At 35.6% G+C, this 16,413-nt stretch overlaps 1 protein-coding gene across 1 annotated transcript in view; it reads left to right on the top strand.

Annotated features, from left to right (window-relative positions):
• WASHC4 (WASH complex subunit 4) overlaps window positions 1–14,694 on the top strand; it is a 62,026-nt gene extending 47,332 nt beyond the window's left edge. The window contains exons 27-33 of the mRNA XM_059402193.1: window positions 1,318–1,384; window positions 1,846–1,932; window positions 6,644–6,791; window positions 8,940–9,036; window positions 9,542–9,738; window positions 10,205–10,301; window positions 12,420–14,694. Of these exons, the coding sequence (XP_059258176.1) occupies window positions 1,318–1,384; window positions 1,846–1,932; window positions 6,644–6,791; window positions 8,940–9,036; window positions 9,542–9,738; window positions 10,205–10,301; window positions 12,420–12,487 (761 nt within the window). The 3' untranslated portion in view covers window positions 12,488–14,694. The remainder of the gene's footprint in view (window positions 1–1,317; window positions 1,385–1,845; window positions 1,933–6,643; window positions 6,792–8,939; window positions 9,037–9,541; window positions 9,739–10,204; window positions 10,302–12,419) is intronic.
• Window positions 14,695–16,413: the final 1,719 nt, after the last annotated feature.

Raw genomic sequence — 16,413 nt, 5'->3', positions numbered from 1 at the left:
TGATATTTGAGCAGAGACCTAAATAACATCAGGGAATAAGCCATGTGCATATTCAGGGAAGGAAAGAGCGTATCTGAGAGAGACGACAGTAAGTGCCAAAGTCCTGAGATGGTTTAGCATTTTTGGGAAATAGGGGCCAGAATGGAAGGGTTAGTAAAGTCCTGAGTTGTAGGGCAGGACATCGGAACAGCACAAGGGGCAAGATCACACAGGGCTTTGTTGACCTCATAAGAAATTTGAATTTTATTGAGATGGCAAGCCATTGTAGAGTTTTCAGAAAAGAAAGGATATGTTCCATCTTAGTTTGAAAAGAACCACCAGCACTGCTGCTATGTAGAGAAGAGATTAGGAAGCAGGATGCTGAAGGTGGAAGGAGGGAGGTAAGGAGTCTTTGCATATTACAGAGGGGTGGGCAAGAGATGTGGTGCTTTGGAATAAGGTCAGAGCCTTGAACGTTCTGAAAGTGGACCTGTTATAATTTGCCCATTGATTAGATATGAAGTATGAAAGAAAGACAGGAGTCAGGAATGACTTCAGGACATTTTGCCTGAGCAGTTGAAAGGATGGAAATGTCAGTTTCTGAGATAGGAAATATAACAGGGTGATTTTGACTTAAACATATTAAATTAAAAATTCTTCTTAGTCACGTGGGCATAGGCATTGGATTAAAAAACCTGGAGGAGTAGTGCAGGCTTGGAGATGTAATTTGGAAGCATCAAGTAAAGATTTCTTGATATCATTTCCCTTTGCATGTATAGGGGTGGCAAGGGAGGAAAGAGAGAGGGAAGCACTCAGTGTGATGAGGAAGAAATTATTGACATAGAAATTTCAAATTATTTGTTTTTTTTTTAAAGATTTTATTTATTTATTTATTTGACAGACAGATCACTAGTAGAGAGGCAGGCAGAGAGAGAAGGGGAAACAGGCTCCCTGCTGAGCAGAGAGCCCAATGCGGGGCTCGATCCCAGGACCCCGAGATCATGACCCAAGCCGAAGGCAGAGGCCTAACCCGCTGAGCCACTCAGGCGCCCCTATTTTGTTTTTTAAAAAAGTGGTCAACATTTAATGAATTTGTTCATCAGATGTCAGTCACATATAATTTTTGACATAGCTGTGTTTAAGTATATGTATTTATATTTTAGGCACACAAATAATGTAAGTTTTACTTTTATAGAGTAAGAACTAAAGTAAAACAGACAAGAATCCTTTGATACTTAAGAGTGGTAAAGCCATGCTGTGAATGACTGTATTCCTGACTTTTGGAGTTTAGAATTATTTGTATAAATATCTAATTTGTATGTGTGTATCATTTTTAAGGTAATGCTATGGGCTATATACGGATGATAAGATCTGGCGGCCTTCACTGTAGCAGCAATGCCATTAGGTATGGATGCAGACATCACTTTTGCCTTGCTTATGCCATATAAAAGTTTTATGTCCTTTAATTTATCTTTATTGTGGATGATATTGTGAAGAAGTTTTTCTTACTGATATATTTTGATTTAAAATATGGGAAAAAACCATTAATTCTACTGGTTAAATTTTTTTCTTAAAGTTTAAGACTATAGCAGATCTTTGAAAATCTTTATTTCTCCTGAAGTTATGGTTAACTTATCAGTACAGTTTCTGAATGGTTCTAAAGATTACATGACTTTAAGGATTAAAATTTGGTTATTCATATCTGAAAGTCAATTTTGGAATTAAATTGGTTATATTAATAATATGACTAAAATGGGAAGTTCTTTCCAAATATATGGTTGAAAATTTAGAGTCTTACAATACCGCTTTCATATCTATGTCAGTTGTACATATTTAACTTAATAAAATTATTTCCCAAATTCTTAGATTTGTGCCTGATCTTGAAGATATTGTAAATTTTGAAGAATTAGTGAAAGAAGAAGGTCTAGCAGAAGAAACATTAAAAGCAGCAAGGTACTCTAATTTGAAAATAATCTAAATTTGGAGATTTAAAAAGTACATATATATATTTTTTTCTTTTTTTTTAAGATTTTATTTATTTATTTGACAGACAGAGATCACAAGCAGCAGAGAGGCAGGTGGGGTAGGGGAAAGCAGGCTTGCCGCTGAGCAGAGAGCCCGATGCAGGGCTTGATCCCAGGACCCTGAGATCATGACCCGAGCTGAAGGCAGAGGCTTAACCCATTGAGCCACTCAGGTGCCCCTAAAAAGTATATTTTTATAATAAAAACATTTTAAAGCGAAGATTAGACGGTAATATACATATACTGATATTTTTGAGTTTTTATTATACAAGTTATGGTCTCAGTTTATGAGATACAGTTTTTTAAAGACTACAGTATTATGAGATTTTTCCAACTTCATTAAAAAGGAATCTTCTATAAACATTCGGGTGCATGTGTCCCTTTGGATCACTACATTTGTATCTTTAGGGTAAATACCCAATAGTGCAATTGCTGGGTCATAGGGCAGTTCTATTTTCAACATTTTGAGGAACCTCCATGCTGTTTTCCACAAAACAAACTGAGGGTTGCCGGGGGGAGGGGGTTTGGGAGAAGGGGGTGGGATTATGGACATTGGGGAGGGTATGTGCTTTGGTGAGTGCTGTGAAGTGTGTAAACCTGGTGATTCACAGACCTGTACCCCTGGGAAAAAAAAAAAATGTTTAAAAAAAAAAAAAAATTAAAAAAAAAAAAAAAAAAAAAAGGAATCTTCTAGAACATGGTAATATGGTAGCCTCTAGCCACTGTGGCTGTTGAGCACCTGAAATGTGACTAGTCTAAATCGAACTGTTTTGAAGTATAAAGTATATAACTAATTTTGAGGATTTAGTATAAAAAAAAAGGCAAATATCTCCTTAATAAAATTAATTTCACTGTTTAACTTTTTTTATATTTGTTTGCCAGCACAGTTCTAGAATACCAGTCCTTCATTTCACGTAATCTAGGGTAGCATTGTCCAGTACAGTAGCCACTACCACATACAGCTGTTGAACACTTGAAATGGGGCTAATGGTATGAGGGAACTGAATTTAAAATTTTATTTCATTTAAATTTAAATAACTGATGGCTATCTTATTGGACAGTGCAGACCTACACACTTGAGTAGTGAGTTTGGAACTCAATTTAAAAGTTGAGAGAGGCATGTAGAATTGTTAAGAAATTAGAAAACTGTAAATTTCATTATTAGTAATTGTAATAGTTTTTTGACTCTGGCAGGAAAGGGCACCCCTGGACAAAGTGGAGACGGTTTGACTCTCAAAAAAGTAATGGCAGGGGTACTTGGGTGACTTAGTCAGTTGAATGTGCAATTCTTGACTCAAGTTATGATCTCAGGGTTGTGGGATCAAGCCCCTTGTCAGGCCCTGAGCTCATTGGAGAGTCTGTGTAAGATTCTCTCTTTCCCTCTGCCCCTCCCCGACTTGTGCACTTTCATGCTGTCTCTCAAAAAATAAGCTAATAAAAAAAAATGATAGAAATTGATTATAATACATTATATAAAAAAATCATGAGCCCTAGTGGTAGTAAGAAAGGTGAAGAGCAGAACTTTTTGTAAAAAAGTTCGTTTTGTACAGAAGAATGCCAGCTAATAGGTGCAGAAGGGATGAGAAAATCTAGGGAGAAGTCATTGTTTTGCAACCACCACTACAATGCTTGAAACCAAAAATCATCAATGAAACAGTGTTGGAGAACAGAGTATTCATTCACTATTGGAAGATTATCCCACAAATTGCTTAATATCCAACCACAAAAGGGAAAACTATCTTTAGAGAGATTGATGTATTGCGCCAAGCGATCAAACATGGCATCACCAGTTAACAAGACACACTGATATTATGGAGCCTCCTGAGGAGTGTAATAGCAAGCACCTATGTTGTGTTCTTGCCAGAAAGGTTTACTTTGAATTTATTATGAGGAGACTGAGACACTCAGAGTGTGGGGTATTCTATGAAACACCTGGCCTAGACTCTTAAAAAGTATCACATGTCATAAAGGACAAAAAAAGCCAAGAGACTCTTCTAGAGTCTAACTAAAGAGACCAGATGACCAAATGCAGTGGGTAATCCTTAGTCATATCTTAGATAGGAAAAAAAAAAAAAGAAAGAAAGAACATTTGGGGGATAATTGGGGAAATTGGGAGTTTGTGTACATTAGGTAATACTGTATTTTACTTAGGGATGTAATGATACATTGTGGCTTTGTAAGAAAATGTCTTGGTTTTTAACAGATTCATATTAAGGCATTTGTGGGCTTAATGACATGAAATCTGCCAACTTGAAATGTTTTGGGCAAAAGAAAATGTGGCAGGTGTTAAATTGTGAATGTAGGTGAGGGGTGAAAGGTGTCTAGTACACTATATTTTAACTTTTCAGTAGGCCTAAAACTTTTTTAAATGAAAAGAAATGGAAAATGTGTGTCCATATTTATGAGAATAAGGCCCCAACACAAGATTTGGTTTGAAATAGTCTATTAGATAGCTTAGTTTTTTGCCAAATTAAATAAGTCATGTACGGGTAATAATGTATTTAAAGTGCTGTGCACTGAAATGATTAGTTTGTGGCTTGTATGTCAAAGAAGAAAATCAGACTGTTTTCTCTTATTAAATGATGTCATTCATTTAAAAATTGATGACCTTTTAAAAATATTTTTGAAGCAGTTGCAAGAGGTCAGAGAGGTGGGATATTGTTTTAAGATCTCTAGGGTACTTACATGTTGGGAATGCTAGTTGGTGCAGCCACTTTGGAAAACAATGTGGAGATTCCTTAAGAAATTAAAAATAGAGCTTCCCTATGACCCTGCAATTGCACTACTGGGTATTTACCCCAAAGATACTGATGTAGTGAAAAGAAGGGCCATCTGTACCCCAATGTTCATAGCAGCAATGGTCACAGGTGCCAAACTGGAAAGAGCCAAGATGCCCTTCAACAGACAGGTGGATAAAGAAGATATGGTCCATATATATAATGGAGTATTATGCCTCCATCAGAAAGGAAGAATGCCCAACTTTTGTGTCAACATGGATGGGACTGGAGGAGATTAAGCTGAGTGAAATAAGTCAAGCAGAGAAAGTCAAGTATCATATGGTTTCACTTATTTGTGGAACATAAGGAATAACACTGAGGACATGGGGAGATGGAGAGGAGAAGTGAGTTGGGGGAAATCAGAGAGGGAGACAAAGCATGAGAGACTGTGGACTCTGAGAAACTGAGGGTTTTGGAGGGAAGGGGGTAGGGGTATGGGTGAGCCTGGTGGTGGGTATTAAGGAGGCCACGTATTGCATGGAGCACTGGGTGTGGTACAAAAACAATGAATTCTGGAACACTGAAAAGAAATTTAAATATATAAATTAATATTACTGAATTCTCATTAAAAAAAAAAAATCTGTACAGTAAAGCTGTCTGGTAATAGCAAGGTCCAGATCCGTACAAAGGAGTGGAAGACTGACGTCATGTGAAGGAGAGTGCATGGCAGGTGAAGTCAAGAAGTTGTGGGATTATGATCATAAGTCGATTATCTAAATGGGCAGTGAAGCCTTCCAGAATAATGGAGAACAAAAATACTTATCGTAGTCTAAGATAAAGAAAGGTAGGTAAGTGGTTTAAAAGGTTAATTAGTAGATACCTCCTTTCAGGAAGGAGTAGTTAGGTAGTTGGATATAATGGGATCGTGTGAGTCTCAAAGGAGAGATTCCTACCTTTTGGTGGTGGGGAATAATAATTTGAGAGTGGTGGTAGGTATAAATGATGGATGAAGGAGAAAAAGCAGCTAATTGTTCTGAATGTCAAGTGGGAAGCTAAGTTCTTGAAAAGGGGCCAGGTTCCAGTTGAGGTAGGGAGGTACAGATGAAGCATTAGTGAAGACAGTTAAAATGAAGAGGAATTTATTTACAATGAAATGGAGTTCTATAGGACTTACTGTGGGAAGAAGAAATATAAAACTATTTAAGTTCTAAGATGCCCTACGTATTTTATTTAGGGACTAAGTTAATAAGCAATAGCAATCAGCTTTTTTTTTTATATGAAAATGAATTCATTCTGAACTCCAAGGAAACTGACTTAAAAATGTCTTTTTCTACTTTTGAGCATTCTCATCTAAGATGGTAAGAGATGGATTTAAAAAGCCATACTTTTTTGGGACACCTGGGTGGTGGCTCAGTTGGTTAAATGTCTTGACTCTTCTCTTTTTCTTTTTTTTTTTTTTTTTAAGATTTATTTATTTGAGAGTGAGAGAAAGAGTGCACATGCATGTGTGGGTCGGGGGGGGGGGGAGCAGTGGGAGAAGAAGAGAATCTCAAGCAGACTCCCTGCTGATCATGGGGCCTGAGGTGTGGAGCTGGATCTCACAGCCCTGAGATACCGTGACCTGAGCTGAAATCAAGAATCGGGAGACTTAAGGCATCTGGGTGGTTCAGTTGGTCTGACTCTTGATTTCGGCTCAGGTCATGATCTCAGGGTTATGAGATCGCATCCCACATGTCAAGCTCTGTGCTGGGTGTGGAGCCTGCTTAAGATTCTCTCGTGCCTCTGTCCCACCTCCCCACCCTCGCGCATGTGTATACGCACGCTCTCTGTGTCTCTCACCAGATAGATAGATAGCCAGCCAGCCAGCCAGCCATATCTTCTTTTTGAGAAAGGAACCAGTAAATAATGTTTTTTGTATTTTAGGCATTTGGATTCAGTCCTCAGTGATCACACACGAAATTCTGCTGAAGGCACGGAGTATTTCAAAATGCTTGTAGATGTTTTTGCTCCAGAATTTCGAAGGCCAAAAAATATACATCTTCGAAATTTCTATATCATTGTTCCCCCTCTGGTGAGTATTTTTAGTGATTTTTTTTTTCAAAGTTAGAAAATAGGTCCAGTTTCTTTGTAGCAGGAAATGCATATAGACTTTGTTACTTAAATGTGATCTCAGTGAATGCGGCCTAGGGGTTTTACTTAACTAGCTATGCAGAATGAAACTTATTTTACAGTTGAGATGGACTTTTGTTGGTAACTGCTAGAAAAATCTAGTGTTATTTAAATTGCGTGTACTCCATTTTACATATATATGTATATATATACATATATATGTGTATATATATACACACACACACACACCATAATATCTTTGGGCTGATTATACTGTGTAATCATTTTAAGTGATGAATGTAGACTAGTTTCTAATTGTTAAAATATGAAGTTATTTTTCACATATCTCTTAAAAGTATTACTGTTTAAGGACAAGTTCTTTCTATATAGTAGTAAATACTAACATTTAGATGAAATTTTAAGGGCTGCTTCATAATATAATAATGTGTACTACTCTAATTCTATATAGTTGCCATCTAAATACAGCTCAAGTTACTCCAAATCACATCATAGAGTTGTTGCAATGGGGAAAATGGAGTCAAGAGATTAGAGTGGCATACTAGCAGTAAGAGTTAGGTTTCCCTAAAGATTTCTGTAATGAAACTGTTTTTTAAAAAATTTGTAAATGGGTAGCTCTAAAATCTAAATATCACTAGACAGATGTAACTTTTGATTACATCTACTTTGATCAAGAGTAATAAATTTTCATATTGCTGCCTGACTTGTTAACGTAGTTTCTTACATATTACTATCATTTTTGTCCTTTGAAAGCAGTCGATGGTCTGTGGACAGCTTTTTTCTTTGTAAATGTTCTTTTCTACTGTTTTTTAATATGTTTATTGTTAATGCTCTAGTGTAATTGTTAATGCTTTATCATAATTATATGTTGTAACTGTGATGTAGCAAATACTATCTTTTCATCCTGAAATAGTGTCAAACTGGAGGCAAATCTGTCTTGGTTATACTTTTATAACAGTGTAGTTAACTTAGGGTGACTTGTCATTATATTTCTTTAAGTTGAAGGACGGTGTACTGAAACCAAGTAAACAGCAAATGGGGCGTTAATGGAAGAGTGGGGTGTTGTAGGGCAGCTGTCCGAGTTCTATCAGTGATGGGTGGATGGACAGCACTCCAGGGAAGTACAGGACTCAGTTCTTGTGCTTGAGTTTGTTATCTAATTCCAGAAAAGAGACAAACATAAGTGAGCTATCTAAAAAAAAATTTAAGTAATAGTTGGTAGAGATTTCACAAATCTAATTAATTTCCCAGGGAGTTTTTCAGGCAAAAAACCCGAGACTTGATATTATGTTTCCAGCATAGGCTATTACAGTATCTTTCACAGTGTATCACAATTATTCCTAAACATGTCTCTTTTTACCCTTCTAGAGCTCTGCTATCCATATATAGCTATAAGTGGCTACTTAATTCAAATTTTATAAAATAAAAAAAATCTAGTTCCTCTGTTTTGCTAGCCATATTTCAAGCACTCAGTGACCATATATGGCTAGTGGCTTATTGTGTTGGACAGTACAGATACACAGTATTTCTATCATTGATGAGAGTATCAAGAGTATGGACTCTTTGATGGTATTGATTTTTTAAAATCATAATTACTTAATATAGCCTGGAATATAGTAATCTTTAGTAAATCTTTGTTGAATAGATGATAAGGTATTTTGTAGGAGTTGTTTTTAGGGAAGCATTTTTTGGGGGAATTCATTTATCCAAATGACTACTAATTCTTTTTAACCATAAAGAATATGATAAATAGTATTTTAGAATGAAGTGGCTCCAGCTTTCACTTAAAGTATGACTTTGGACAAATTACTCAGCCTTAAACCTCAGTGTCCTCATATATGAGACACCATGCTTGGGTACGTGGTGATTGGTGATTAGGGGAGTGCTTGTTAAAGGACTCAGAAACAAGAGCCATTAAAAGATACTGTACAGATTGTGATCTCCCAGGAGTCTATTTATATGAGGAAGATGTCTAAAATCAAAAGGACAGGGACCTAGAAAAGATCCTGTTTATAACTTTTGAAATGTCTGTTTTAAGAATGAAATTCTGAAGATACTTCAGCACAGTTGTTTCTCTAATGTATCTTTTCAGACCCTCAACTTTGTAGAGCATTCCATTAGCTGCAAGGAGAAATTGAATAAAAAAAATAAAATTGGAGCTGCTTTTACTGATGATGGCTTTGCCATGGGTAAGCTTAATGGAATTGTTTTTCCATTAATTTTATGTTCACCTATTATAATGGATTTTTAGAAACATTTGCTTAATAAGACTGTGTGCCCTTTGTAGACTTGTTTTTCCTGAGCAGTGTTTACTCTTTATTTTTTAACTGGGTCATCTGATTAGTAGTTTCCATTATTTTATAACTATCATTCATTCCCCCTTGGTATTGCTAATCACTTAGTCTGTTGGACCTCATATTTAGACTGTGTTGTTGTGGTGGTTTTAAGAGTTTTCTCATCTTGTGTTGAGTTTCCCTGTAGCTTCCTCAGCTGTGGCTATTTAGCAATGGAAGTCTTTCCCCAACCTTCCATTCATGTTCTAAGTGATCTTCATAGCCCTGTTTTGTTTTGTTTTTTTCCTTGATTGGCTTATTTTTAGTTTTTTATACTTTTGTATCTTTTTTTTCTTTAAAGGAATAGAATACAACTTTTGAACCCTTTATAATTTAGTTTTGGTTTTGCTGATCACTGTAGGTGTGGCTTACATATTGAAGCTTTTGGATCAGTACCAGGAATTTGACTCACTTCACTGGTTCCAGTCTGTTAGAGAGAAGTACCTGAAGGAGATAAGAGCAGTTGCTAAGCAACAGAATGTGCAGTCAGCTAGTCAAGATGAAAAACTACTGCAGACCATGAATCTCACTCAGAAGCGCCTGGATGTCTGTCTACAGGTAGAGGAGAGTAGTAGTCAAATCTGCTTGATATCTGAAAAAACAAATCCTAAACTCCCTTTTAAACAAGTGAGATGAATAGTGGTAATTATATTTTTTTAAAAATGGCATTTGGAAACCATTTGATTCCATATTAAAAATGGATGGGATTACTTCGTTGAGTTTCTTTTACTTTCTTTTTTTAATATTTTATCTGAGAGAAAGAGAGCAGGAGCCAGGGGGAGGGAGGGAGAAACAGACTCCCTGCTGAGCAGGGAGCCTGAGCTGGGGGTCTGTGCCAGACCCAGAGACCATGACCTGAGCCGAATGCAGCCGCTTAACCAACTGAGCCACCCAGGTGCCCCAGCTCAGTTTCTGTATTTACGATTTACACTAAAGCTCTTTAGAAGTTATATAGATCTCTAATAATTTTAATATTTTGCTATAATGTTTTCAGCCTTTATTTTACTTTTTTTTATTTATTTAGGAATTTGAATTGCTCTATTTTTCACTGAGCAGTGCAAGAATTTTCTTCAGAGCAGACAAGACTGCAGCTGAAGAAAACCAAGAAAAGAAAGAGAAAGGTCAGTGAGTGGCTTAAATTTGGAAAGGCAGTAAATATTTCTTTAATAATAGCCACAAATGTGGTAGTCAGAATCCCAGCTTCCTTTTCTTTTTGGAAAATAAGAAATACCTTAAAAAAAAAAAAGTACAGCCTACATGGATAATTTGTGAAACCATCAAGAAATTTACATTGTTTTTACATTTCATTCTGGGGTAACTTTTTATTCATTTTCATCTTTTCTTAATTTAAATAAAATTTAACAAGTTTAGATTTTCTTTCACCCTTCAACTTGTGTCTGACAAGAAGGAACCAATTAGGAGGAACACTAAGTGTTTTCTGAAGGCAGAGCTGTTGATAGCTAGACACAGACTGAATGAGGTGGGGCAGGTGACTGAGGAGGTAGTAAAGCACTTGGGGCTCTGTGTAGTGCCAGAATCAAGAGCGCAGTGTAGTCCTGATAACTGATTGTCATATACATGTATTCTTTGTAGGATGATGTAAATTGCTTATTTCATACTAAGGACTCACATGATACATTTATCTCAGATAAAAAATTTAGGAACAGTTGTCTTCCCTGAAGAATGGATATTTCTTCTTTTCTGTTCCAGAAATTATTTAACTTAGGTTTTCCTCTTTGCTCAGAAGCTCAAAACTAGGTACAGCAACTGAGTTGAGTTTTCATGTTTGCCCTTTTTCCTGTTCTCTTGTATTTAATAAATCAAGGCATAAAACAATATTTCATAAAATGTTTTATTAATCTTATTTTGTTAAATTTTAAAATATGTATATGTATATATTTTACACTAAATAGATGTGATTCTCTTGGGTAGACCACTTATATCAATTAACGTATTCCCTGATAATGTTGCATAAATTAAATATTATGTTAATAATTAGGATATGCAAGCATTTTTGGAGTCTAGACTAAGTAATAATCATGTGCTTGAAAGTGATTTCATGCTGTTACCTGGAAGATGTTCAGTATTTCTTACATGAAAAAAAATATATATATTAAAAAAAATATATATATATATATATATTCTGTTTAGGTCATTTTCTAAAGCTAAGGTAAATTGGAAGAATTTGAGTGAGCTTGATCTAAATTTTGGGGAAAGTCAGTTATTGCTTAGGTTCTGCTTAGGTGTTTTCCTGCCAGAAGCTTATCTCCAGCTGAGCTTATTGGGAAGACTGTGCAGGTGGCTTAGATCCTTACTTTCAGGCCTCAGTCATTAAGACAAACCTTTCTGTCTCAGTGGAACTCCTTGCTTTGGACTATTTTTAATGAACTCTGTGATCCTGGTTGATGCATTTCACCCATATGTTTGGGTTCTTCTGTTTTAGGACTCTGTCTTAGCTAAAGTTGCTCAGATGTGTACTCAGAGTTGCAGGAGACATGAGATAGTTTTCCTCTGTTGATGAAGTATATGCATGTGACATTTTGCACAAAAAAACCCAGGAGTTCATTTTATATAATTATTGTAAAAACCTGCTTTAAAAAATAAGTTATAAACCCAAATGGAAAGTTATTTATTCTGGACAGTTTTTAAAAATTATTTACTTATTTGACAGACGGAGATCACAAGTAGACAGGCAGGCAGAGAGAGAGAGAGAGAGGAGGAAGTAGGCTCCCCGCTGAGCAAAGAGCCCAATGCAGGGCCTGATCCCAGGACCCTGGGATCATGACCTGAGCCAAAGGCAGAGGCTTTACACTGAGCCACCCAGGTGCCCCTATTCTGGACAATTTTATATGTGAATTCGCAGCAGTGTTTCTGTCAGTAACAGCAGTGCACTGTAATAATAGTGATTTGTTGGCCTGACTGGGGGAACCAGCCAAGAGGCAGCATGCCTTCAGATGTGTGTGAGACTCCACCCCAGAGGCAGTTGTGATTTTTCACAATTCTGTACCCTTACTAAGTACTGGTCAGAACATTACATTTGCAATAGTTAGCTTAGATTTCTAAAAAATTAAGGTAAATAACTCAATATACTTTAGGGAACTACTATTAGGGAACTATTTGGTAGGTGCCCATTTTCTTAATTTGAAATTTAGCGATGCAGTCCTTCTCAATTTTTACTTAATTCATTTAAAAAAAATAAACATAAATCTGTCCATTGTTATTTTTATCCATGCTTCCAGAAGAGACAAAAACAAGCAATGGAGACCTGTCCGAGAGCACTGTGTCTGCAGATCCTGTTGTCAAATGATATTGATGGTATGTGTTGCCTGTCTGAGATCGTCAGGATCGTGTCAGTACTGTTATGGGTGAAATGATGTTAATGAGTTAATGAAGAAGTGTTTCCTGGGCCACATCTCTGGTAATCGGTGGATGTTGCAACTCTTTAAAGCAGTTCTCCAAAGTGAAGTCTATTCTTCTTCCAAAGGCTCTCTTTACGTTTCACAAGTGGAGAATGAGGTTTTACATGCGATTTTTGCCTGGACTTTAGGCTGGCAGAATATGCCTATGGAGAGTTATCTGAAGTGAAGCCATGGAAGGGCCACTTTGCATTCCTGAACAGCTGCCTCAGATCTCTTGTAATCTGTGTGAGGGTTTTTCATTTGTATTTGCATAGGTCTTGGATCAATTTTTGTCTTAGTAATTGGAAATTCAATGCATACACTATGTACAGCCAGCAAATACATGTTTAAACAAAATGAATGAAGTCTGAAATTTATGAAGCATACATACCAATATTCTTACAGCAGGAATATTTAAAGATGGTTTTGATAGTAGAGGTGAGGCACAAGTATGTTATGTACCTTCAGTGTACAGTGTAAAGTTGATTCATTGTTAATTTCATGTGACTTACAAGAGCTGTTATTGTCTTTGATAAGACATTTTATAACTAGTTTACATTGCTTTGAGAACAGGTAACCTCCAACAACTGCTTTAAATTGAAGATTTACTTAATACTCAAAAATGAAAGAAAATTCAGAGAAAGCCATAGAGTCCTGCTTGAAGCTTCAATTTTGGTTGAAGGCACTACATATGATATGAGAGAGAATTATATGGATTTTTATTTCTACATCCAAACTCAGGTTTCTTCTACATTAGGTTGAATTGAAATCTTGGTGATGGTTTGGGCAGACTTTTTCTTTAAACCAAGCATAATCTAAGACACCAGATTAAGCACTGTGCAGGCTTTTAAAAAATTACCACTGTGACAATAAAGTTCTAATAAATCATTTACTGATTTAAAAAGTACAGTAAGATTTTGAATAAATTTAGTTCCTGGCAAGCTACTAGCTTTATTTTTGTAAAGATTACATCATTTAATAATTATATGGTTAATCATGACCTATAATCTTTTAATATGATACAGTGATACTTTTAGAATGGAAACAAAGTACACGTAATACTAACATCATTTGGGAAAACTCGATTTTTCCATTGCACTTGCCTGTTAAGCATTTCTTCGGGTATATCCTGTAAGATTCTAGCATTTGATTTCCAGCTTTTGGAATAGGTGTACAGTGCCCTATTTGTATTAATTGGTTACTGGCAGGGTAACTTTCCCAGCCCAGGATAAACACTTGCACTGTTCTGAGTCAGAAGAAACAGAATAGGTAGGAAATGTTTTTTGTTTATTATGTAAACATGACTTAAGAGAATTCTATACAATGGATGGATTAAAGGCATTTAATATTTCTAATTCATACTAACTGTAGAAATGGCCCTAAAGCATGCTGCATAATTAGTAATTTATATTTTCATTATTATAAACGTTTATATTAATGATCTTGCTTTGATTGCATCAAATTCGTCACCATTTCATAGCAACGATATTGTTCTTTCTGGTTTTTTTTCTCTGACTTCCCTAAAATAATCTCCTTTAATACGGATAGAAATTGCCACTGGAAGAGAATCCAGTGTCTGTATTCATTATCCCCACATATCAGTTATTATCGATTTTATGAATACCATATAGAGTTCATATGCTAACTCCATGGATATGTACAATTAAGAATAAAGTGATAGATAATTATTTTGCCATTCATTCAAAATAATGTCACTGCAGTCTGCGTAAGTTACACATATTTGAAATAAAATCTCTGGAAAGATTAAGCATACTTAAATGTTATTTAAGTGCAGAACAGTAGGGCTTCAGTGTTTCACACCAGTTCATCCACACATTTAGATGATGGTTTTCTTTGCTAGCATATTATTGTTAAATATTGTTTTCAGACATACTGTAATTTAAAATTAGTTTGAACATTTGTTGTAAATTCACAAAAAATTCAGTATTCAAATTCTCAGGAATTAAGGACTAACCATAACTTTGTCAGTTCTAATTAAGTTTTGTAAAGGATGGCAAGTTTGTTACCTCACTTGAGTGGGGCGTCCCCCTCCCCTAATTCTAAGAAAATATAATATGTATAATAAAACATTAATAAATACAATTTCAAAAATTTACTTCCCCTGGATGTTTATGTTCAAAATTGAATGTCTTATACCAGTACTTCTTAACATTAACCTTTTTGGAGTTCCCTTTAATAAAATATAGGGAATCTATTTCTAAAAAAAATCCTTGTGTGTACATAGCCAGAAATTTCAAGTATAAAATTGGTATTGGTTCCTCTTCGTGTATCCCAGGTGAAGAACTCATACTTTCCTTTGTACATTTTTGATCCTTCTGTTGCTTGCTATTTTCAAATAAAAAGAACCCATATGAATGTTTAATTTTAAATCCTTATCCTGGGAAGGAATCCTTGGTTTACAGTGTTTAATGTTAGAAATAACTAGTGCCATTTGCAGAACATGAGTTGAATTGAAATGGCAATCATAAATGGGAGCCTTTTAAATATTACACTAGAGATAGGAGACACAAGCCTTTTAAATACGGTTGACCCTTGAACAGTCTGGGTTTAAACTGTGTGGGTCTGCTTACATGCAGTTTTCAAAAATAAATACAGTATAGTATGATAAATGTGTATTCTCTTCAATATTTTAATAGCATTTTCTCTAGCTTACTTTATTGTATGAACATAGGATGTGATACAGATAACATATACAATATGTGTTCATTGTAAGGCTTCCATCAACAGTAGGCTCTTGGTTAAGTTTTTGGGGAGTCCAAAGTTACATACAGATATCTGACTGCGTGAGGGGTTGGTGCCCCTCACCTCCGTGTTGTAGCTGTACTACACTGGAGAAATTCTTCTTGGTAAAGTCTGATTGCTGCTCCTTTACTCATCTGAGGTAATAAATCTGTAAGACTGGGGGAATGATGGGATAATACCATCACATATATCATGTTACTCTTTGATGGATAAATGCAAAAAGATAGATTTTAACCAATTTTAATAATTCTATGTTTTTTTCCAGCTAAAGTTTGAAGTTTCATACTGATGTATTCCTTTTAAGAAAGTTTTAACACAATTGCAAGTTTTTAGATGTTAGGAAGACTTAAACATGTTATTAGAGATTTCAGATTTAAAAAAAAAAGGAATCCGGAATAAGTGGACATCTTTAGAGATTAAAGGACCATCATGCAGTGAACTCGGATGGTGATGGCAAAGTTAATGCTTAGTTTATACAAAAAGTTCTTCTGTATAGTGTATATGAAGTTGATTTCGGCAAATATACGGCTACTTTGTTTGCCTCTCTTTACTGTAAAGCCCAGTTAACCTGATAGTCTAGTTGTTCCCATTAATGGAGTTACCCTCATCAACGGAGTTGAAATTTATCTTCGGATCAGTGTAGATGTGATGTCATAATTCTGGGATGATTTTAAAGGGCTGTACATTCTCTATGTAAGGTCTTTGTGTAGTAAAACATTCTTTAGTAATGCCTCATCTTTTTTTTTTTTTTAAAGTAATGCCTCATCATTAAGGTGGAGGGGGGAAGTTAACACTTTTATATCCAGAAACACCTATCTATATTAACTTTATAGTATTTAATCATTTCAGAGTGGGCACAAAAAGTTAACAAGGCATTAGAGATGCTAACTTTAAGTTGATACAATTACTGAATATCAAAATAATCTTCGAGGGTTTATATACTTGATGAGAAAAGCACTTGCAGTCTCTGGTTTGTGCTCTTTGTCACAGAACCGATATAGGCATAGACTTTGGAACCAGACTGATTCAAATCCTGATTTGGTGCCTACCAGCAGGTTCTTAGCCTCTCTGT

This window comes from Mustela nigripes, chromosome 6, assembly GCF_022355385.1.
Source record: "Mustela nigripes isolate SB6536 chromosome 6, MUSNIG.SB6536, whole genome shotgun sequence".
In the NCBI taxonomy this organism is placed as follows: Eukaryota; Metazoa; Chordata; class Mammalia; order Carnivora; family Mustelidae; genus Mustela; species Mustela nigripes.
This window is presented reverse-complemented; position numbering and strand designations above follow the sequence as displayed.